Source organism: Doryrhamphus excisus, linkage group LG6, assembly GCF_037039965.1.
Source record: "Doryrhamphus excisus strain RoL-2023G ecotype Guam linkage group LG6, RoL_Dexc_Guam_v1.1, whole genome shotgun sequence".
Lineage (NCBI taxonomy): Eukaryota > Metazoa > Chordata > Actinopteri > Syngnathiformes > Syngnathidae > Doryrhamphus > Doryrhamphus excisus.
In genome coordinates this window covers 17,056,134-17,078,533 of record NC_136362.1, presented here as the reverse complement: position 1 = coordinate 17,078,533, position 22,400 = coordinate 17,056,134, and the positions used below count along the sequence as shown (strand labels likewise).

The following is a 22,400-nucleotide window of genomic DNA, read 5'->3' as shown; positions in this document are numbered from 1 at the left end:
TGGTCCGTGCACCTTCATTGTACTACATCATATTTATTGGTCTGTGCACCATTGACGTAATATACTTAGACCATATTTAATGGTCTGTGCACCTCTAATGTACTACATTTAGAAACTGTGTACCATTAATGTAGTATATGTAGACCATGTTGAATAGTCGCTACACGGCTACACCATAGTTGATGGTCCGTGCACCTCCAATGTACTATATTTACATCATATGTATTGATCCGTGCACCATTACTGTAGTATACATAGACCATATTTAATGGTCTGTGCCACTCTAATGTACTATATTTAGAAGATATTCCCTCCTGCCTCCAACACTCAATTAGAAACTTATAAAGGTCCACTATGAGCCATAAAGACACTCTGTGCTCATTTGTATGCAGTTCCAAAGCCCTCAATGCACTCTACTATGTGGATCAAGCATGCAAAATCAAGGTGCACGCATACCTGGAAGTTCATTGACAGGAGCCGATGGTCTCTCCGTGAGTCTTTTACTCATCGTCGCGGCCGTTGTTGTTGTGGCATTTGCACAAATCCCTCGTCCCTCCAGCAGAGCCTGCAGAGGTCTCGTCTCCCCGGGCTGATGCTGGCATGACAGCCCGGAGCCACATCTGCCCGTATACACGCCGCACGGCTGGCCGAAGCTGAGCGCGCAAGTCAGGCAGCACCCGCAGCCCGGCTCGCGGACCTTCTCCGCACAGTCCTTGGGCAGAGGTTTGCACGACAAGCGCGCTCCATCATCGCAGGGCTCGCACCTGATCACCGGACCGAGCGCACCTGACCTCCGGGTAAAAGACGCCAGGACAAAAGTCATGCAAAGTGCACGGAAGCATGAATCCATGATTGTGGCGTGTGGAGGGAATAATCCTCGATATGCTAACTTCTTCTTCTTCTTCTTTTCTCATTCACCTAAAGCCAAAACATCTCAATATATAGACCCTGGTGACTGTAGTCACTCCCCCCGCGGAACCTGTGGTCCACCAGGGGTGGATTGGCCATCGGGAGTACCGGGAGTTTTCCCAGTGGGACGAAAATGAAGCTGATGGACGGCCGCTTATTTATTTATGTATTTATAACCGCGCCTTACAGCGTTACGTTATATTAATTGAAAATATAGACACTCCGAGCACTAGGACCAGGCGGAAAATGGCCGCTCAAGTTTTAAAGTATGTTTTCTTATAGCCCGCCTACAAGCTCATTGATTGGCTTTGCAGTTTTTTGCTAACATGTGATTGGCTCGCGTGACTGTTTATAACTTTATTTAACATAGTAAATTGCAAACATAGTACGGCGTAGTAGCATCAGAGACGCCATAATTCCCACCACGGAATGATTTCAATATTATTTATAGATTCAAGTTTGTAGAACATAAACGGTTATTGTTCAGTACAGCTGTGTTATTCAGGGTGCATGTTTTTTTAAGTACAGTACATCAATGGGGTGTGTTGCCTCGGATTCTAGTGGGCTAGTCTGAACCAAAAAGGCCAGTTTTTTTTTTCCCAGTCCACCATTGTGCAGGTCCACTGATTGCACTTTATTACTTTTATTGTATTATTTCCAATCATTTTAATCTACTTAGTCTTTATCCACTGGTATTTGCTGTTTTGTCGCATACCTAAATAACATAATTGTTACATCATTTCATTACATAATTTCCCTGAAAAACAACAGCAAAAAGTCCTATGAATATAGTGCATGTTTTCCTTTCCAGTGTTTAATTGACGAGCCCACATACAAGCAATAGCAAATATCAACCTATAGGGGGCACCAAGTGTGTGTTACTGAATGAATAATGAGTTCAATGACTCTTTGTTGTCTGCAACTCTCATATCTGGAGTGACTGAATTTTTATTTTAATATGCATTTTACAGTCATTTTTAGAAAATCATAGGATGATAATTATCATGTGTTAAATAGATTTTCCGCTCTGTGTCTTAATAATGAAAAAAATAAAAAAATAATACTAATACTTACATTAAGTAAATATTAATATTTTTATATTGTGATTCCAAACATTTTTAACATTATCTTAAATAAAAATTGTGGAATTTTGACTTTTTCTGATGAAATACAGGGCAAAAATCTATGAGGATTCTTTTCTGCTGTGTGTACTCAGTGAGTGCACTGTGTTGGATCATGGTTGCCTGGTAGTTTCTGTTTCTTTGTATGTCACCAGTAATATAATGCTGCAGAAACATTTACAATGGTGTTTCCCCCATGCCGATTCCTCATTTTTATATCACATGTTTCAAATCATCAAAGAAATGTCAATATTAGTCAATGAATGAGTATACCTGCCCTATCGGAACTGCAATGTTTTTTAGCTTCCAGGAATTGTGTACAACATGCATCATGTTGCGACATGAGTTGGATGAATTGTTTGTCGATTAATGTTACAACAATGGGCCTCAGAATAGAACAGCCCTAGTTGTCACTCATAGAGAGGTGCAAGCGAAAACGTGCAATCACCCGCCCATACATGTGCAGCATACTATACAATAAGACTGGGCGATGGAGGAGGAAGAGGAAGAAAAAGACAATTCCAAACTAAGCTCCTATAGGGGAGTACAGCGTGGGGCTGTTAAACAAAACCTCAGCATACATAGGCACAAGTAAGCACATTTTACAACATGAACACAAGACTTGCATCGGGTAAGGTTAAAGGGAGTGGAGATGAATCCCAGTGGGGGGGGGGGGGGGGGGGTCTAGCGGTGAAGGCATTGAATGAGGAAAAGGAGGGTCAGAGTGTCCCACTGTGACACTCCTTAATAATAATAAAACGGCAAATAATAAAAACTTAAGAAACCACATATGGATGGTGGGTAGACAAATTATTTTTTTCAGATTAAAATGAACAAAGCATTATTAGAGCCCTGTAGACATGACAAAACACGACTATAGTCACATTTATACTCTTTTTATTTACAACATATTGCGCAACTGCGGGTCTTGAGACACATGCTAACTCGCAAACAAGAGAGCTAGCGACCTAAACGGTAGCCTTCAAGTTATTTCTTTTAAACTTAAATAGCCAAAAACTTACCACTTCCACACGGATAGGGAGGATAACTATTAAGAATTATTTAACCTTTTACATGAACATTAATCAAACGTAATAATTTTTTCTGGGTACATGATACCATACAGCATCCATATCAAACTTTGCGCGGGCCGCACTAACATTAAACTTTCATATCAAGGCGGGGGCCTCAAACTAGTGTCCTGCGGGCCTCATTTGGCCCGCGGGCCGCGTGTTTGAGACCCCTGATCCAAAGTATCATTGACTAAAGTGGTCCATGTCACCCTGCTTATGAAAAATGGGACCATTACTTTTATTGTTTCTTATTATTTTTAACTAGGCGGCACATCGTCAAGTGGTTAGTGCGCAGACCTCACAGCGAGGAGGGCCAGGGTTTGATTCCACCCTCGGCCATCCGGCCATCTCTGTGTGGAGTTTGCATGTTCTCCCCGTGCATGTGTGGGTTTTCTCCGGGTACTCAGGTTTCCTCCCACATTCCAAAAACATGCTAGGTTAATTGGCGACTCCAAATTGTCCATAGGTATGAATGTGAGTGTGAATGGTTGTTTGTCTATATGTGCCCTGTGATTGGCTGGTGACTAAAGTGTACCCCGCCTCTCGCCCAAAGACAGCTGGGATAGGCTCCAGCACCTCTGCGACCCTCGTGAGGAAAAAGCGGTAGAAAATGAATGAATGCATGAATTAATTGTTTTTGCTAAGCACATACAGATCTTTAGTATCTATTTGGTCCTGTTCTGCTTATTTATGAGCATACTTTACTGTAGGAACGCATACAAGAGACATTCCAACTTAATGACGTCTATGAGTGTTTACAGTTCAAGAAAATACTAGTAAAAGTCACTTGTTGCTTCCTTATGTCAAACGAGGCCTGGCATGCCTCTTAACAAGGAGGTTCTACAGCACAGTGCTTCTCCTCGGAATGCCAAACATTCATTTCATACTCAGGAAAAGAGAGTGGAGAAGAAAAAAAAAAGCTCATTTTCCTCAGAAGGGGGTTTCTGAGCCACCTGCACATATTCAGCATAGCAACAGCAGCGAGCAAGCGAGCAAGCGAGCAAGCGTCGGGCCACTTCTTGCAGGAATGTCATCCCGCTGAGCAGCCACTCAATAAAGAGGGAGTGTGAAGAATTTTGCACACAGGATATTACTGTACATGAGCTTAACATAAACCTGCTGTCAAAGCAGTTGACACATTCTAATCTGGAGCAATTTTACAGTGTTTTAGTACTATTTGGCCAGGCAGGTGGCACTAAATATAACCTTGCTATTGGGTGTGGGCCAGTCTCAATAAACCACACAGGCAACGTATAATGCAGTCAACTCAATAACGCCTTTATGTTGATTTTTTTTTTTACATCATTCATGCACCCCAATTGCATGCTAATGATGCATCCAGATGGATTTTGCAAGTCTTGGGACTGTACCGATAATAACTGCAAGCTTCACATAAACAATGGAGTTTCCGCAGTGACGTGCGGTCAGGGAAGGCAGGTCTTGAATGAATAATGATAACGTGAAAAATATATTAATTAAGGATGTTCTGATTGATTGGCCACTGACCAATATCAGCGGATTTCATGTGACAAATCCCATATGTCTGCTGTGCCATGTAGGGTTGCCAACTAAAAGCTCATATTGATCCAACAAGGGATGCTTTGTCTTTGTATTCGCCTGGCTTCTGGTTTTCGGACTACAAATGCAATTTATTTACCACAGCGACATTGTGTTTAAAAATCAAACAAGCAATGCAATTAGTTTGGAGCTCATTTTTGTTCTGAGGCTGTTCTGATGCTGAGGTTGGGAGTTGGGAGTGACCAGGATGGATAGGATCAGAAAGGAGTACATCAGAGGGACATTACATGTTTGATGGTTGGGACATGTCCAGAGGAGAGATAGTGAATATATTGGTAGAAGGATGCTGCGTTTAGGGCTGCCAGGTAAAGAGGAGGTTCATGGATGCAGTGAAGGAGGACATGGGTCATAGGACATGGGAGGTAGTTGGTGTTAGAGAGACACATTCAGAAGACAGGGTTGGATGGAGGAGATTGAATTGCTGTGGGGACCCCTGAAGGGAAAAGCCCAAAGAGAAAGAAGAAGTGACTGAATATCACAAACCATGTTTTCATTGGTTGTTGAGCTGTGTACTGCTGGCAGTACATGGAGATTCACGTGCATGTACTGATGTGATACAGTACCCGTATGCCAAATTCTTTTTCAATACAGTGTCGGCTGTATCTGTCTACTGAGTATTACACTACTGTAATACAGTATATCTACTGTATGATTTTTTTATTTTTGGATAATTACCTCAAATTAAAGCCTGAATGCAGTATTTGAGTCTATGAATGTATGTACTGGAAGTGTGTTGGAGCATGACAAGACGGGTGGGGCGGCAAGACAGATCACATGTCATGTCTGGTAAATTCCCTGATCACCCCCCCCCCCCACAGCGCTTATGTAATTGATACATCAGGGGTTTATCGAATGCAACAGCCGTAATCGGCTAATCATACGCGTTTCATCATGTTCATGTTGGCTCTAAGACAACAATGCAATATCTGCTGATTATTATACAACATAAAGAGCAGGCCACATTTCAATAGTCAGTTCATTATTTTGTGTGGGGGATCGGCCCCATTTCTGTAGGCTAGCCCCCCCTACAATTCCCCTCTAGGCTGTCCAACGCTGTAATTGGAGCTCAGCAAAGTTGAGGCTTGAAGGAGAGAAAGTCATAGAGCAGGGGTCTCAAACTCAATTTACTTGGGGGCCACTAGAGCTAGGGTCTGGGTGAGACTGGGCCGCATCAGGTTTTCAAAAAAAAAAAAAAAAAAAAAAACGCATTTATTAAAAACAGAAGAATGAATAAACTTTGCTTTGGTTTTGATTTTCTACAAGAAAAGCTCTGATAAAACATTCCACTGTTCTCAAATATCTTAATTTTTATTTTTCTACACAAAATAAGATGAAAAATAAATCAAGAATAAAGAAAATTCATCAATCAGTAATAAATAAATAAATATAATAAGAACAATAAAACTGCAAATAATAAAAACTTAAGAAACCATATATAGTTGGTGGGTAGACAAATGATTTTTTTCAGATTAAAATGAACAAAGCATTATTAGAGCCCTGTAGACATGACAAAACACGACTATAGTCACATTTATACTCTTTTTATTTACAACATATTGCGCAACTGCAGGGTCTTGAGACACATGCTAACTCGCAAACTAGAGAGCTAGCGACCTAAACGGTAGCCTTCAAGTTATTTCCTTTAAACTTAAATAGCCAAAAACTTACCACTTCCACATGGATAGGGAGGATAACTATTAACAGTTATTTAACCTTTAACATGAACATTAATCAAACGTAATAATTTTTTCTGGGTACATGATACCATACAGCATCCATATCAAACTTGCGCAGGCCGCACTAACATTAAACTTTCATATCAAGGCGGGGGCCTCAAACTAGGGTCCTGCGGGCCACATTTGGCCTGCGGGCCGCGTGTTTGAGACCCCTGTCATAGAGTGTTCAGAAGTGGGCTGAAAGTGGTGCGTCTCACATTAGGCTTTATATCACTTACCCTTGGACCCCCCCACACACACTCCCACCCCCCAGACAACATCACTTCCCATGTCTGTATTTCTCTGTCTGGTTCAGCTGCAGTAGCATGTTTTTACACATGTATGAATGTTTCCTCACACGTGTGATACATTGAGGCAGCCAGTCTGTCTGTCAGTCAGTCAGTCAGTCACGCATGGATTATTGTGGCGAAACACACACAAAGTACCCCTTTCATTAGAGCTTCATTTATGACTATGTTCGCAGCAATAATATGCTTAAAATATACAGTAAGTGAGTAGCCGGACAGTATTGTTACAGACATGCCATTAGTTATGGTAAACAAAGACTAAATGAGTCGGCGGAGGAGACGCAGACCCTATTATAACGCTCTATTTGTTTTACAAGCGCTGGTGGTCTGCGGTTGTATAACGTGGTTGTGTGAGAGCGGAGTGATCACTGTTGAATGTCAGTAGCAGTCAGTAGAAAAGTGGTCGAGATTTCTGTGGCTGTGGTAGACAACATTGTGGACGAATTCTAATTGCATTTTCAGTTGCACTCTATTTTTGCACTCTAATTCCATTGTGGAGTATGTAACATTATTCAACTACTCATAAACGGCACTTTGTAGTAGATGTCATATGACATCAGTCAGCTGATACTAGGCCCCCTACTGATTCACTTTTGCTCCCCCGTGGCATTTGAAGCTACACAGAGATGCAACTTTTTATCCATCCATGCATTTTCTATGCCGCTTATCCTCACTAGGGTTGCTGGAGCCTATTCCAGTTGACTTTGAGTGACTAGTGAGGATAAGCTTTGTTTTGTGTCATGAACTCCACAATGTGTGTTTTATATACTTCCGTTTCTTTATTAATTCATTCATTTTCTACCGCTTTTTCCTCACGACGGTTGCGGGGGTGCTGGGGCCTATCCCAGCTGTCTTCGGGCGAGAGGCGGGGTACACCCTGGACTGGTCGCCAGCCAATCACAGGGCACATATAGACAAACAACCATTCACACTCACATTCATACCTATGGACAATTTGGAGTCGCCAATTAACCTAGCATGTTTTTGGAATGTGGAAGGAAACCGGAGTACCCGGAGAAAACCCAAACTCCACACAGAGAGATGGCCGAGGGTGGAATTGAACCCTGGTCTCCTATCTGTGAGGTTTGCGCGCTAACCACACGACCACCGTGCAGCCCCATTTCTTAATAAACATTATAAATTATATATTTCATGATAAACTGCAAATTGTGTCCATTGCTGAAACCTTTTTATTATGCTGCCTTGATTTCGGCTGCACTGTGTTTTACATAATCATTTTCAACTCTTCTGGAAGGCTGCTATTTGTTTATTCAGTCACAGACCTGTACTGTATTTTACGGGACTTCCTTTTTAGTCTAGCCAGGTATGTCAACACAGTGTTTAAGACTTGTAAAATAAATCCCTTGTCTATTTTTCTAGTCATTACCACTTCTAAATCATTAATCTGCTGGTCAATACTTGGGATTATTGGAGTACAAGTAACACAAATGATATGATATATATACTGTAGTCTGGACTAGTCTAACAATGGCCTCTTTTCAGAACTTTCTCCAGCATTTGAAATAACAGAAGAAGATAAGCCGTTTGGGTTCTGCAGTCGCCACACCTGCAAGACTTCACTTCCTTCCTTCCTTCTTCCTGCCCTCCCCGGGAATTCTTCACCTTCACCACCTGCATAAAGACACTAGAAAGGACAAGGAGGAGGAGGAGGAGGAAGAGCTTATTACACTGGCCCTCGAGCAACCATGAAGAGAACCTGCCCAGACGGTAAGCGCTCTTCATAAATGAGTCTTTCCTTTCACACCTCATAATGATTAATGTTATTCAATATTCCAGTCCAAGTTTTACCCCACCTCTTGCCCATACTCAACTGGGATAGGCCCCAGCATACCCCCATCTGAGTCATTCATGTGCCCAAAAAATATTAAATTCGGGCCCAAACGCACACAAAAAAACCCCTCACAACTTGCCTGTGGTTTTGTTTCTGTCACCATCTAGTGGCAATAAAATGAACTGCAGCAAACACTCACTATGATGCGAGCGATGAATAGAACTTACAAAATAAATGCTCAACAAGAGGGTTGTTGCTTATTGTTTATTTACAAAATACATCGAACACATTCAATTATACAAATAAGAAATGATGACACAGGTCACATACATGAGGTACACATACGTGAGCCATTTTTTACGTTTTGTGGTGGAAGCACATCAAAAAGAAATGTTATATCTTATACAGCATCCACACACAAGGGATAATATACCTCCAAGAGCAAGTTTAATGCATCATATACAAACGAATGTGGAGTGGGGGGGGGGTCTTTTTTTGTGCAATTGCAAGTGTGACTCATCTCCCCCAGAGGGCACCAGAGAACATTAAGGGCAAGACAACATGAGAAAAATAAGGAAAAATATGATTTATCTTTGAAAATGTATTAAGACACCATAATGAAATTTATTAAAAACATTTTTATAGGACTATTTTAAAATTTGCCTTTAAATATTAAATAAAAAGGCCACAATTAAATTCTGTTCGTATATTGCTCACGATCCCACGCAAATCTGTTTTAAGTTCACGTTTTTGTAACCAGCTCATTGTCAGGGGAGGAATAGACATATATAATAGTATATATTATAGAGTTTAATTAAAAAATAATTGTCTCTTTTTTGCTCTTTTTACACACACACACACACACTCTTTCCTTGAAAGTGGTCCCATTCACATCCAACTAAATAAAAAGACTTAAATGCTTATACATGTTTAAGTAGGTTTACAAAAATATACTTTTATGTTGCATAGATCAAATATGCAGGCTAAGTACGCCATGGAAGCAACTTATAAACACTTAGCAAGAGAAAAAAACATTGACATTCATCAACAATGGTAATGCCCTGGCTGCTTATTATTGGTAATAAGTAAATTCAGTATAAATGAAGTATTAAAAGTTCATTGTCAGCAGACTATCATGGTAATATTAGAGTCATTACCATCTTTATTGTTGCTATTTCCAGTTCTCAGTCTCTCCAGGGTATGGGGTTCCTCACTTACTCTTATGCGAGCCAATCATCACCTTGGACACAAAATTGACAATGGCGCTTGCCGGTTGCTCAGGGTCGTGCTCTGCAAACAGGTGACACACGTTGTCCATGGAAGTGCCGCTTTTTCTGGCCACAAAGCCAAAAATCCTACGTACAAACAGAGAAAAGTATAAGTAGCAGTGTTGGCATTGACATTTCATTGTATTTAGTCATTTTTCTCACTTTGCTGATGGACAGCCATCCTTTTTCCACCTGTTTGCGATCAACACAAGACAAAGATTTTTAATCAGGGGCCACAATATTAGCTCCACTTGCATAATGTCATGAATCTAACACAAGCTCATTTGTTTTAACTAAGTAAGTATATAATGTATCTTGACATAGTACTCACTTTCTATCTTGAGGGTCCAAAGCACAAAATATAACAGTGTTGACGTTGTAATGCCTCCTGAAGAAAAGCCTACAAAGCGGATTAAAGATGTTAGCTGCTGTAAGAAGAATTGCATTGTGTGTGCATGACACCTACTTCCTCTGGTTGTCAGTGAGGGTGATTCCCTGTGAGGACACCTTGAAATGTACCACCGTGGAAATTGGAGGAGGATTAGAGCTCAGAGTCATACCGGTGGCCTTCTGCACCGCCTGGACCCCCGTCAGGGACTCCATGTCCACCGAGCCTAGGTACCACACGTTACAAGCTGCACACACAGACGTGAGAATTGTTTACATCTCCTTCTGCAGTCCTTTGGTGATACCGTTGACAAGTGGTCATTTGGCTTATTTCAACTTTAAGCTACGTTGTGTCTTAACATTATGACTTTATTCTTGTAATAACTTTATTTTGCTCTTTATTCCATTACTACATCTGTAGGTCATACACTTTGTGCTCTTAGAAAGTCCATTACCTGCTCCTTGTTTGAGGAGCTCTGCAGCAGAGTTGGTGACTGACTGTGAGGTGTTCTCCACAACATCCTCTAGTGGGTCTAGAAGCAGCAATATCAATCAAGTCAGACATGGAGTATTAACAATTTAACCTAAAAACACAAAACAGAAATAAAACGTTACCTCTGTCTGGAATGATGAGTTTGCAAGGTAGAGCCAAGGGAGTAATTGAATGTTGACAAACCAGTGCAGTTAAACTTCCTGTAAAAAAACCCAAAACAAAACATCATATAAAATAGTACATAGTGCACACATACATAATGCAATATTATGTAACTCAAGCCATTATAAATGCATTATCGTATAAATAAGCATCATCATGATTTACTGTCGATTTCGATAGCTCTCTCAAGTTATTTGCTCTCACTGTATTTTTTTATTATAATTCATACAGTGGTACCGAATCTCTGAACAATGCAGACTGTGAAAAGGAGGTGAACAAGCGTGTGCAGGCAGGATGGAACAGATGGGGAAAAATGTCAGACGTGATGTGTGATAGAAGAGTTTCATCTAAAATGAAAGGAAAGGTATACAAAACTGTGGTGAGACCAGCCATGTTGTTTGGTCTAGAGACAGTACCACTGAGGAAAAGACAGGAAGCAGAACTGGAGGTAGCTGAGGTGAGGATGCTGAGGTTCTCATTGGGAGTGACCAGGATGGATAGGATCAGGTACAAGTCCATCAGAAGGACATTACATGTTAGGGTAAAGGCAGTATAGGGAATTTATTGCCGTTATTATTATTATCATTATTATTTAGTAGCGTTTGTGCTTAAACTGCTGTATTTGTCAAAGTTGCATGTTGAACGACTTTCTATTTTGTATAGTACGTTTTATGACAATATAATACATGAGGGCAGTAGAGGGCAGTATTGTGCATAAAGACGTTCGCTTGGATGTTCAAATGAAAAGGCCCAGATGATGTCACTCACCAAAATAAGGCTCATTGGGGCAACCCTTCAAGCGAACCCCCCTCTGTGTGCATTCAATCAGGAAGTGGCGCACTAATTCATTAGAAAGATCTCCGCCTGTCACACACACACACAGACACACATACACAAAAACAAAGTTGATTAATTAATCAACAATAGCAGAACTATCCTCTGGTCAACAAACTCTTTTGCAACCGCTCTGAGCAGGCCGTCCGTGTAATTTCCCAGCCTTGAGGAGTTACAAAATACACACTGAAAGTCGTTCCCGCTCGTGAGATAAATGGGATTATGATTCCACAGAAGCGCCTTGGAGGGGGCGGGAGGAGCTGAGGAATGTTTGGATACAAAGGCTTGGAGAAAGACCTGCTCCTTAAGATGGGTTGGGTTTCACACTAATAAGGAACTACAATGGACTAAGCAGAGAATGCAGAGCGGGGGGGCAGTGTCATGATGTCACCACAGGTGCCCTTGGACTGCTAAAGGATGGAGGCGAACAAAGGGACAGGTGTGGGGGTGGGGAGTGTTCAAATGAGCGGTTGCCAAAAATATATGCTGGTACATTTTTTGGCATGTATGTGCTGTGAGGAATGAAGCTCACAAAAAGGGTTATGCCCATTCCTGGTGACCCCAGAAAGATGCAATAACATGCAGCTCTCAGTCCTCCTTTTGTTCCGTACTGAAACATATCCAAAGAATCTTTGCTTTAGTATCCACAGGAGTTGTTTTCTTTCCAAAAATAACCCTTCTCTAACAACAATCAGCCGTTTATAGTCCGTCTCTATGTGGGACAGGGAGCTTCCCAGGAGAAGTCCCCGGGTGGGAGAGGACCTCTGGACTGAGCATGTCCTTTGTTTAAAGGCTGAAACATTAGCTGTTCATCTGAGACAATCTGGCAATAGCGGTCTGTTTTTCTTCATGGCAATGACGCCCAAGAGGAGATGTACAGTGTGAGAAGACCAGACTCTCAGGTTCCAGTAGACGGGCAAGTACAGTGGACTGTAACTCTAGATGATGCGATGGGAGTGATTCCCAGGATGGCCCTGTGACCAGGAGACTGATCCCTGGTAACATACTGTGACGCCATTTTTTTTTTGCTTGTTAAGGGGGATTATAATTTCTGGGGGGGCAATGTGTCAAGTGTAGGAGCTTAACCTCGTTCACATTTAAGACCAGAAGCTGTGGGAAACCCTTTAAGAACTGACAAGCTCCAAAACTGACTTTCCAGAGCTGATTTATTACCTCAGTCTGCTAGAAGTATCAGTGAGCGTCCATTTTATTGAGAGGGATGTTCATTCATTCATTCATTTTCTACCGCTTTTTCCTCACGAGGGTCGCGGGGGGTGCTGGAGCCTATCCCAGCTGTGCTCTATTTAAACTTTTACACACTAACAAAAAAAAAATGTGACGGTTTTAGATACTACATTCTTGAAACTGTATGGCTGGCCTTGTCACCACTGTAGCTGACCATCACAAACTGAGATGACCCCCCCACCCCCCAGTTTAGAGTCTCCAATCTTCATGCAGATTTAAAATAGCCACATAATTCAAACATAAGAAACCAGACTATACAATGGTACCTCGGTTAACGTCCGCCTCAGTTAGCGTACTTTTCGGTTAACATCCAAAAATTTAGCAAAATTTTTGCCTTGGTTTGTGTTGTCCTGGTTGGTTGGCATTCAAAATGGCATCCAGTTTGTTTATGTCACACAAAAGAGAAATGTGATGGACAGTACCAAGACCAGGGCGCAAGACCGTTTAAAGAGTAGACCATTGTCATATCAGAGATATGTAAACAACACTCAACACCCGCATTACATTATTTTAGCATTATTATGCTTTGGTTAGAGTCAATTTTGGTTTGAGTTTGACCTGCTGTTTGGCCTTATGACTTTAACCAAGGAACCACCGTATATGCTGGAAATTCCAAAGCACCTAAACAACAGAGCTTCCCTGATGCATTCCATACCTTTCTTGGTCTGCTGGATAACTGAAGGTGGAGGTGTGGCCACCTTCATCGCCAGACCGTAGGCCCCCCTGAATGAATGGCTGTCCCGCACAATGAAGCATCCTGGCTCTTTGTCCTTTAAGACTGAAATAGCTGTGTGGTAGAAACATGATGATTGTGAGTTCCAACAAACCGTACTCAGAGACTAATAATGAGCCCACCTTGGTCTCTTGAGATGTCAGGCTTGTACCAGAATTTGGATGTGTCCTGTACAAATTTGACAGTAACCTGCTTGTTGTTAAGCACATCTGCAAGACAAACAAATCATGTGTGAATTGAGAGAGCTTATCAAGTAATATCTCCTAACGACCATAAGTTAACGAGCTCACCTGGCAGAAGTGAGCCTGTTCCTGGCATTTGTACAGACAGATCAGGCAAGACATTAGGAAAGGGGATACTCAGAGAGCTCCCACTGTGTGGACTTGAGAACCCACTTAGCGCCGGAGAGGCTCTTCCCAGTGAATTCTCCCCGTCCGATGCCCTCTTCTTCTCAGGCAGATGTGGGGGTTGCAATTGGTGGAGCTGTGACTGATTGCCATCCAAAGAGTTGAGTATATCTCTTTCCACAGCCCCGTTTCCGAGTACAGACAAGGTGGAAGTGGGACAATCCGAACTGTAACCTACACCCGTGTCCTCTTGCTCGTTAAAGCTTTGGGCTGGACTGTGGCTCAGGGTGTAGCAAGCCATACGGCTACGCTGGCTGCTACGAGGCGAGCTGTGGGCATTAGGCGCCGGGTGGACATGGTGGTGGCCATAGTCCAGTGAGGCAGAGCACTGGGGGGCTTGTCTAGCGGAGGGGATGTTGGTTAAAGAGGCTTGATGGTTCAGGATAGGATGTTCCCCCTGCCAGGACTGGTTCACTAATGGACTTCAAAAAGAGAAGGTCAGACGGTCAGTCCTTCTGATAACCAGCATTTACAACATTTACCCCCTTCCTTTTCTTTTATTGCATGTTTGTCACACTTAAATGTGAACATTAAGGCTCGTCTCAATTTTATCAGAAAACACCTTGAGAAAAAACCTTTGAAAAAATAATCTGTGGTCTGATGAGACAGAAGTACTTGGATCAAAAGTAACACTGTGGGTTTTCTCCGGGTACTCCGGCTTCCTCCCACATTCCAAAAACATGCTAGGTTAATTCCAAATTGTCCATAGGTATGAATGTGAGTGTGAATGGTTGTTTGTCTATATGTGCCCTGTGATTGGCTGGCGACCAGTCCAGGGTGCACCCCGCCTCTCGCCCCACGACCTCATGAGGATAAGCGGTAGAAAACGACTGAATAAATGATAAAAAGTCTGAAACATTTAAGTGTGACAAAAGAAATGAAGAAATCAGGAAGGGAGCAATCACTTTTCTATATATTTTCTAGCACTATATCTTTACAAACTGGACGAGATGGAATTCTACCTATCTGTCCTCTGATGGGACCCAACCATGGCGGCAGATTGTGCAGCATTTAGCGTCCTGTGGCAGTTGATAGTAGAATATGACACATCAACTCCAGCATGATTCATCATCTCTGAAAATCCCTGCGATTCTGTGAGAGGGACAGGAAAATTACAAAAACATGGCACAAAATACCCATATCATTTGGAAATACTGCCTTAGAGAAGATTTATGGATTCAGTCCAATCTATGTTGTGGTTTAAAAGAACCCACAAGTCATTAATCTTCATAAAAACAGCTACCAATTACAACCACCCCAAATCAGATTAAATAGAGTTGTCTGACATAAATAGATAAGAGCTGAGAACGTTGTTCTAAGCATCTCAAGCATTAGGGTTTCTTGCTGAGCAGCTGGTTTCTTATTGTTCCTATTTCTCACTGTTTACACAGAGACACTTTCAGGAGGGAGGGGACAAAAAAGTTGTTCTTTGTGTCATGCTTCCTGGCCCACAGTAACCATGGTGATGAGTCAGGACTGAATGTAGCCGGGATTCTTGCCTGGGTGTCTGGTTTTAAGAGGCACAGCGGGGGTACAATCAGTACGCAGAGGAAAAACTGTAGGCAACTGCAACCATGCAGGGAAGTTGAGTCAAAATGAAAAGGAAGTTGGATTCATGGCAATATCATGTGTCTGTTTATGGCCACTTGTAGATTTATGATGCTCCTGTGACGTGTGCACTGGGAAGGCAAAGACTGAGCCAGAGATCCTTCGAAAGTTTGACTTTTTGTTTTGTTTTCAGGAACTCTCACAAAAGCACAATTGGAAAGGACCTCTCTGTAAAGCTCTTCTGATTAGAAGGGCCGATTTGGCATAAAATCAAACAGTACAACAGTAGTTGCTACAAACTTACCATGGTCAGTTCTATAGCCTCCATAAGACTGCATGCTGGGAGATGGTGTTTGCCGGAAGGAATGAGTGAATTCTGACATATTTTTTACTGGAAAAACAAAACAAAGGACACATTTATCACTGACAATGTTCAATTCAAATCTATTCCATTTACTTACATAGCGCCAAATCAGTTATCTCATGGCACTTTAGGTCACAAATGAAAACAGAGAACCAACTGAAACCCCACATGAGCAAGCACTTGGAGACGAAGGCAAGAAAAACTCCCTCTGGGCGAAAAACCTTGGACAGAACCCAGGCTGTGTTGGGTGGCTGTCTGTCTCGACCAGTTGGGTTGAGATATAAAAAGAATATAAAAAAAATAGAGTTGAGGGATAGTTGGTAGGTCAAACCAGAACTCTTAGTCTTAGTCCTGGGAACATAGACGAGTGTGATACATATCTAAATAAATGCTTTAGCAAAAAGATGAGTTACAATAATCCAACCTTGAGGTCGCAAAAGCATGAACATATTTTTCTGCATCTGTTGGTGGCAGGAATTTTCAGATTGTCTTTATGTCATAAATGTAAAAATGTGTAGTATTTGGCGAATAAAGGACGCTTATCCAAGACGACACCAAGATTTCTGACAGTATTGTGGGTTGTAGGTGCAAGACCATCTCGGGTAGTAATACAATTTGCAATCTTTTCTATGAGGTTCTGCGAACCAGGGCCCATGATTTCAGTTTTATCTGAATTTAATTTAATAGTAAAAAGTTTGAGGTCATCCAGCTTTTCCTGACATTAACTAAGAGGGACATATAAAGGCTGAACAATACAGGTCATAGGAAAGAACCCTGTGGGATGCCATGACTGACCTTCACATGTCTGGATTGTTTATTACTAATGGATACAAAACAAAACACAATCAAACCATTTCAATGCAGTTCCTTTAATCCCAAAGGCGTGTTCTAATCTCCGTATTAGAGAGTGTTAAATTAAGTTGTTTCTATAGTTCCAGTTGGATCTACACTGGATGTCTGGGCACCTTTGGGTGGATGGAGAGTCTAATGTGACTCTTATCTGAGCCTAAACCCTGAAGACCACCTAATCCATTTCAACAAACCAAACCAACAAGAAGAATTTTGCACCTTAACTGGACCACTGACTGGAATCACTGACCTTCCAATCCAACACCATTCTTGGACTATGATGAAGCAGTTTTACAATCTTTTGCACTCAAGAACAGGCAATTGCTGCTCACCATAGGGTGTAGGTGGAGATATAGGGAAGGCAGGTGTAGGAGGAGTGATGTCACACCCAGCTTCAACCCCGCTGTCTGTATCTGGACCTTGTCCCCTATAATCAGCACTGTCGTTCCTACACAACACGGTATGCTGCAGACAAAAAAAAACACATTGTTTGGAACCACTGAGAGCACATGGAGGAACAAGGGTATGTTGGTAAATTTACCTCAGACTGTGACACACAGGGGGAGTATATCCTCTGGTTGCTGTACTCTGGCGCCACCCACCCTGAGCTGCAAAAGTTTGGGAGATCCGTGACATCACTTCCCTGACGACTGAAACTCCGAGTGACATCCCCGCACCCATCATTGAACTGCACAGCTGGACATTCACAGGCAAAAAGGAGACAGATAAATGTTAGCTAGGACCTCACTAGACATGTGGCAAAATAGATATTCTTTTTAAAAAATGAGAAAAAAGACTCTTCCGATTGATAATATTCAGATTTGTCATGTTTTGAGAGGACAGCTGAAGAATACTGGGTATCTACCTGGTGGTCCACAGAGCGCAGAATTTGTGTGTGTGTGTGCGTGGACGGTGGGGAACTAAGTGTCAGTGTGACTACCCTAAAGAGCGGCACCACTCAGCACCAGGGTGTTAATTTGAGCCCTCCCAGTGAGCTCCGGACTCTTCTCAACCCCCGAAGAATGCTAATGATGCCAAAGTGTTAATGCTGGGGATCATTTGTCACGCTGTCTGGAGAGCTGAGCATTGCTGTCATGCATAACTCATGGTGGTCACTTGGTTATTTCATAGGTGCCTTTAGTTTTTTTCAGTGTTTTATTGGGTCCCCCCCGTAACCCAAATAAAATATGATGGTACACAATGAAGCTCAAGCCTACATCCACACAGACCACAGCAAAGCCAGCGTTAATTTGCTCAATATGACAATGGAGTGGAAACAGGAGTTCAGAACATTCAGAGAGAGAACAACTTCCAACCCTGGAAGTTGTTATAGTGACTTGACCAAAGTTCGCCAGCAGGCTAGAGAAGTTGGCATGGAATTATTAGGCCATCTTCAGTGAGCAGCTAGTGCACACTGATTAAGTATATTGGGGCTGAAAAAGAGGTTCTGGATCACAAAGTCTGCCATGATTATATGTAACAAACAAAATGATCAAAACATGACAAAATACTGTAAGTATTGCATGTTATCATTTACCTGCATGATCACAGAATGTATATCGCTCCATGTTGGACAATGTTGGACATTTTTTAGAGAGATTTATAGTCAAAGTAGATGTGTCCCCTGACGTTATGCTAACTGTTCTCTCTTTAGAACACACAGAAAAGGGAAAAACATGTGTACTCGTGTTTCACGTTTTACACATGAAGGGCAAAATTCCCCAAAAAGTGTTTTCCCTTGAAGCCTTGTTCCCCTCCAAAGCAAGGCTTTCCTGTAGCTGATATGCACAGACAGGTATGGCCTCCTTTGAATCAAATAAAAAATATTTGCTTGCGGGCTCACAGTTCCTTACTTGGAAATTCCACAGGGCAAGCATCACCCCCGCCTCTTGCCAACCACAAATACATACTGGAGTGTGATTAACACATGACCAGATGGATGACTGCCTTTCTCTCTGCCTCATTAGTTCCCAGCCAAAAAGACAGACTGAGTGTATCAAAGCTGTCATTAACTGTTCATACATTTAAAAAAAATGAAATCTTATAACCCTGATGTTCTTCTTGTAATGGCCTTAATTTAAAGAAGACTGTTATCTGCAACCTTTCTGATGCTTTACACATTGTGGTTAATTACTTTATGAGAGTTGTTAGTGGGGGCGAACGGACAGAAATGTTTCCGGTGCGTGCCGTGTTCTGCAGCCTATGGTGGTTTACGATTCAATACACAGGTTGAAAACCAATCATGGCAGTTGAAGGTCAATTTCTGAAAATGTCAGAGAAAAGCCCAAGCACATAGAACGTGTTTAACTAATACCCGTGTTGGTGCGTCTGGATTTTTTTTTCTTGTTTTATTAGCCTTTGTGTGAAATTTGCTTTGAGACACGGTCTTCAAAAAGGTCTGCCATCCCTCTCCTCATGTAATGTACTGATCCCCTGTCAGAGAGCTATGTGGACAAGCCTCAACAGCCTGTCGACCTGCGAAACATACCAAAAACATCTGAAAATCTGGCAACAACCCTGCTATTTCTGCCACTTAAACATGCCGGTGGGGAGACGGAGAGTGAGCACTGCTTAATTTACTTTGCAGTGGAGTTGATGAAGTAATATTACGTTGTTATAAACCTGTATGATCTACAGTGCTTGTTCTACCACAACAACACATTTCCTTACATGTCTTACCTGTCTGCTGTGTGTTTTTCTCACTGAATCTGACATCAATGCCGTTTGAGCATTTGGAAGCCGAGCTATTCAAGTGGTTGCCTCCGTTCTTCTTCATGGACTCGTTTTGGTTGGAGAGAGGCACAAAGGTGGGATCCAGGTCCATGATGAGCTGGTTAAGCTGGTCTATGGAGTTATCAATGTCCATCGTTAGAGATTTGAACTCCTCATCGCGTTTGTTATTGTTGTTATTGTTGAGCATCGCCTGTTCCTTGTGAGGAGCTGTACTTCTCAGAGAAGTTGAGTTCTGCTGCTCCATGGACAAGCCGTCTTTAGGTGAACTACTCCCTTGTTTGTTGCCTGGGTACCTTTCTGTGTCATTTCCATCCTCAGGCATGTAGATGAGCTGTTGCACAGCAACCATCTGCTGTTGGCGGACCCAGGAATGTGTGGAGTAGCTTCCCTGTCTGTAGACATGCTGCTTTGGCACGGAAGCGCTGCTAGGGTTGGAAGTGACCACCGAGTTGCTCTTGGAGCCAAGATGGCCCCTTCTACCCTCACCATAATGTCTCTCATACTCCTCTATGGCAGAAGATGCAGGGTGATGAACGTGAGTCTGGCTTTGCTGCTCCTCCCCTCCAGGACTACCAAAGCCATCAGAGAGGAGGGAGTTCTGGCTGCTCTTGTGGCAGGACGATGACAATGTCCCAAAGCTGTCAACACTATGCAGATCATTCCCTGTAATGACTTCATCATCCAAGATATCAGTCTCCCTGTCTTGAGGATGTGGCTCTCCATTAATATGCACTTGAGCTGGGACTATCTGATGGATGACCACTCTTGGGGGTGGATCCTCCATCTCCTCCAGCGAGGGGTCCTCAACTCCAAATCTGCTTAAAAGCCGTTTGAGCTGGACTTTCTCCTGGTGACTGGGGACCTTGTTGGAGCGGATGGTGGCAGACGTGACAGCAGTGGACAAAGGTGTGGGCTTGTCGGCCCAAAGGGAGGTGCTAGACAGGCCAGAATCGCTGCTGACAGAGAGGGCGTGGTCACTGTGGTCGGGACTGGAGGTCGCAGAAGTGGTGCAGGCCCCTCGGCCTAGCGTGGCCTCGCCTCCGTTGGGGTTCCTCTTGGTGGACGGTTTGTCCTGACTTAGGCTTTGAGTGCGAGGTACTGTAAACAAAGGAAACAAAATCATAGGTATCATTAGATTGGTTGTTTTAGCAACGATATAATGATGATAGGGCGGCACGGTGATCTAGTGGTTAGTGCGCAGACCTCACAGCTAGGAGACCAGGGTTCAATTCCACCCTCGGGCATCTCTGTGTGGAGTTTGCATGTTCTCCCCGTGCACGCGTGGGTTTTCTCCGGGTACTCCGGTTTCCTCCCACATTCCAAAAACATGCTAGGTTAATTGGCGACTCCAAATTGTCCATAGGTATGAATGTGAGTGTGAATGGTTGTTTGTTTGTCTATATGTGCCCTGTGATTGGCTGGCGACCAGTCCAGGGTGTACCCCGCCTCTCGCCCGAAGACAGCTGGGATAGGCTCCAGCATCCCCCGCGACCCTCGTGAGGAAAAAGCGGTAGAAAATGAATGAATGAATAATGATGATAAATCTATACGCGTCCTTGTCCATCTGTTTGTTGCTGAGCATGTTACTTCCTGGTTTATGGAAGGTTATATACATGAAAACAGTTAAAATTTATTTAATAGTGACCCAAATGGGGAAAATGTAACTCTTACAGGACAACCCTGATTCTCACCACAAACTAATACAATGTTTCAAAGTGATTGCTTTTGTATTTTGAGGATATGCATTGAGCTACATGCTAATTGTCAACCAAATTCTTTTTTTTACCAGTACAATTGCCTATTGTACTATTGCCTGCTGTCGCCATGACAACTCCTTGCCTTCCATCAGGCATCTAGCAGTTTTCAACAGGGAACACATCTTCATGCTCAGGTTATATAACAGACCTCCAGTGTCTTCTTCTTGTGTGCAGCTGAGAGTCAGACGGCTCCTCGTTTTTGAGTTCTGACCCCTGCATTCCTCACATTGCTGTGATCAAGCCACCCTTCTCCCTGCCGACTACCCTTTGACCCCTGGCATATGTCCAAACAACCTATTTAATCCTCAAGAAGGGCAGGAAAACAACCAGAGGTCAGTCATTTGCGACAAGGCCGAGACACATCCATCACGGCAAAGAAGCTAAACTTGGGTTAAACTAGAACTCTCTTCCAGGTTTCTTTCTGGTTCCCCAGAGGCACATCAATCTGCCACATTTAGTCCAAGACTCTGAGATCTAAATACCAGACACGCATGATAATTCCCTTCCTTTCCTCCTCGTCCTGCTACTGCTGCTCAAAACCTCCTGTATGTATGACTAACCCCCGATTTGCACAAAGGGGTTGAACGTGCATCCGGGCTTGACTAGCTCGACTCAGGCCTTCCACTCAGAGCTTTCCAGTAAAATCTTCCTTGTAACATTCCTCTCGGTGAGCAAGGTGCAAGCTGCTTTATAGACAGATGTTTCTCCTTCATTTTGCCCTATCTCACCCCATTTTTCTCCCATAAACTCCTACCTTTTCCTCCACATCCAGGTAAACACACAAGATAATCCACATCTCCAGGGAAGACAATGAGGAGCACAGGCCATGCAGAGACACAGAGGCGGACATGGCTTTCCCCCAGCCGCTAATGTTCAGGGTCAAATCACTGGAGATCGGGTGAGTTCTTTCTCTGTTGAGAAGGTGAGAGTGTTTGCACTCCACACAAGGAGTCCGATGGGGGGGGCCTTGAGAGTTCCAAATAAGGGCAGAGGAATGTAAACACGTGAGGCGGAGCTTAGAGGAAAGGAGGTGGGCTGGGGAACGGCAGTAACCCGACCTCTTGCCCTGCAATGGGGGACTACCCCACTGGAGAGAAAAAGAAGAAAGAAAGAAAGAAAGAAAG

General features: G+C 42.9%; 2 protein-coding genes and 1 long non-coding RNA gene across 4 annotated transcripts in view; 1 reads left to right on the top strand and 2 right to left on the bottom strand.

Moving 5' to 3' along the window:
• Positions 1-1,161, bottom strand: part of LOC144898632 (insulin-like growth factor-binding protein 3) — a 7,811-nt gene extending 6,650 nt beyond the window's left edge. The window contains exon 1 of the mRNA XM_078791557.1: positions 457-1,161. Within this exon, the coding sequence (XP_078647683.1) occupies positions 457-850 (394 nt within the window). The 5' untranslated portion in view covers positions 851-1,161. The remainder of the gene's footprint in view (positions 1-456) is intronic.
• Positions 1-22,400, top strand: part of LOC131125257 (uncharacterized) — a 25,233-nt gene extending 2,833 nt beyond the window's left edge. The window contains exons 2-4 of the long non-coding RNA XR_013627548.1: positions 8,208-8,432; positions 10,247-10,382; positions 22,049-22,400. This is a non-coding gene — a long non-coding RNA (uncharacterized LOC131125257). The remainder of the gene's footprint in view (positions 1-8,207; positions 8,433-10,246; positions 10,383-22,048) is intronic.
• The window catches only part of tns3 (tensin 3), a 30,313-nt gene continuing 16,659 nt past the window's right edge, over positions 8,747-22,400 (bottom strand). For both annotated transcript variants that reach the window (XM_058066614.2, XM_058066615.2), the window contains exons 13-27: positions 19,466-20,617; positions 17,328-17,482; positions 17,119-17,251; positions 15,878-15,964; positions 14,988-15,117; positions 13,909-14,447; positions 13,741-13,827; positions 13,541-13,672; positions 11,575-11,670; positions 10,767-10,844; positions 10,607-10,684; positions 10,231-10,399; positions 10,096-10,164; positions 9,927-9,956; positions 8,747-9,851 (exon numbers count right to left, since the gene is read on the bottom strand). In XM_058066614.2, the coding sequence (XP_057922597.2) occupies positions 9,707-9,851; positions 9,927-9,956; positions 10,096-10,164; positions 10,231-10,399; positions 10,607-10,684; positions 10,767-10,844; positions 11,575-11,670; positions 13,541-13,672; positions 13,741-13,827; positions 13,909-14,447; positions 14,988-15,117; positions 15,878-15,964; positions 17,119-17,251; positions 17,328-17,482; positions 19,466-20,617 (3,080 nt within the window). In that variant the 3' untranslated portion in view covers positions 8,747-9,706. The remainder of the gene's footprint in view (positions 9,852-9,926; positions 9,957-10,095; positions 10,165-10,230; positions 10,400-10,606; positions 10,685-10,766; positions 10,845-11,574; positions 11,671-13,540; positions 13,673-13,740; positions 13,828-13,908; positions 14,448-14,987; positions 15,118-15,877; positions 15,965-17,118; positions 17,252-17,327; positions 17,483-19,465; positions 20,618-22,400) is intronic.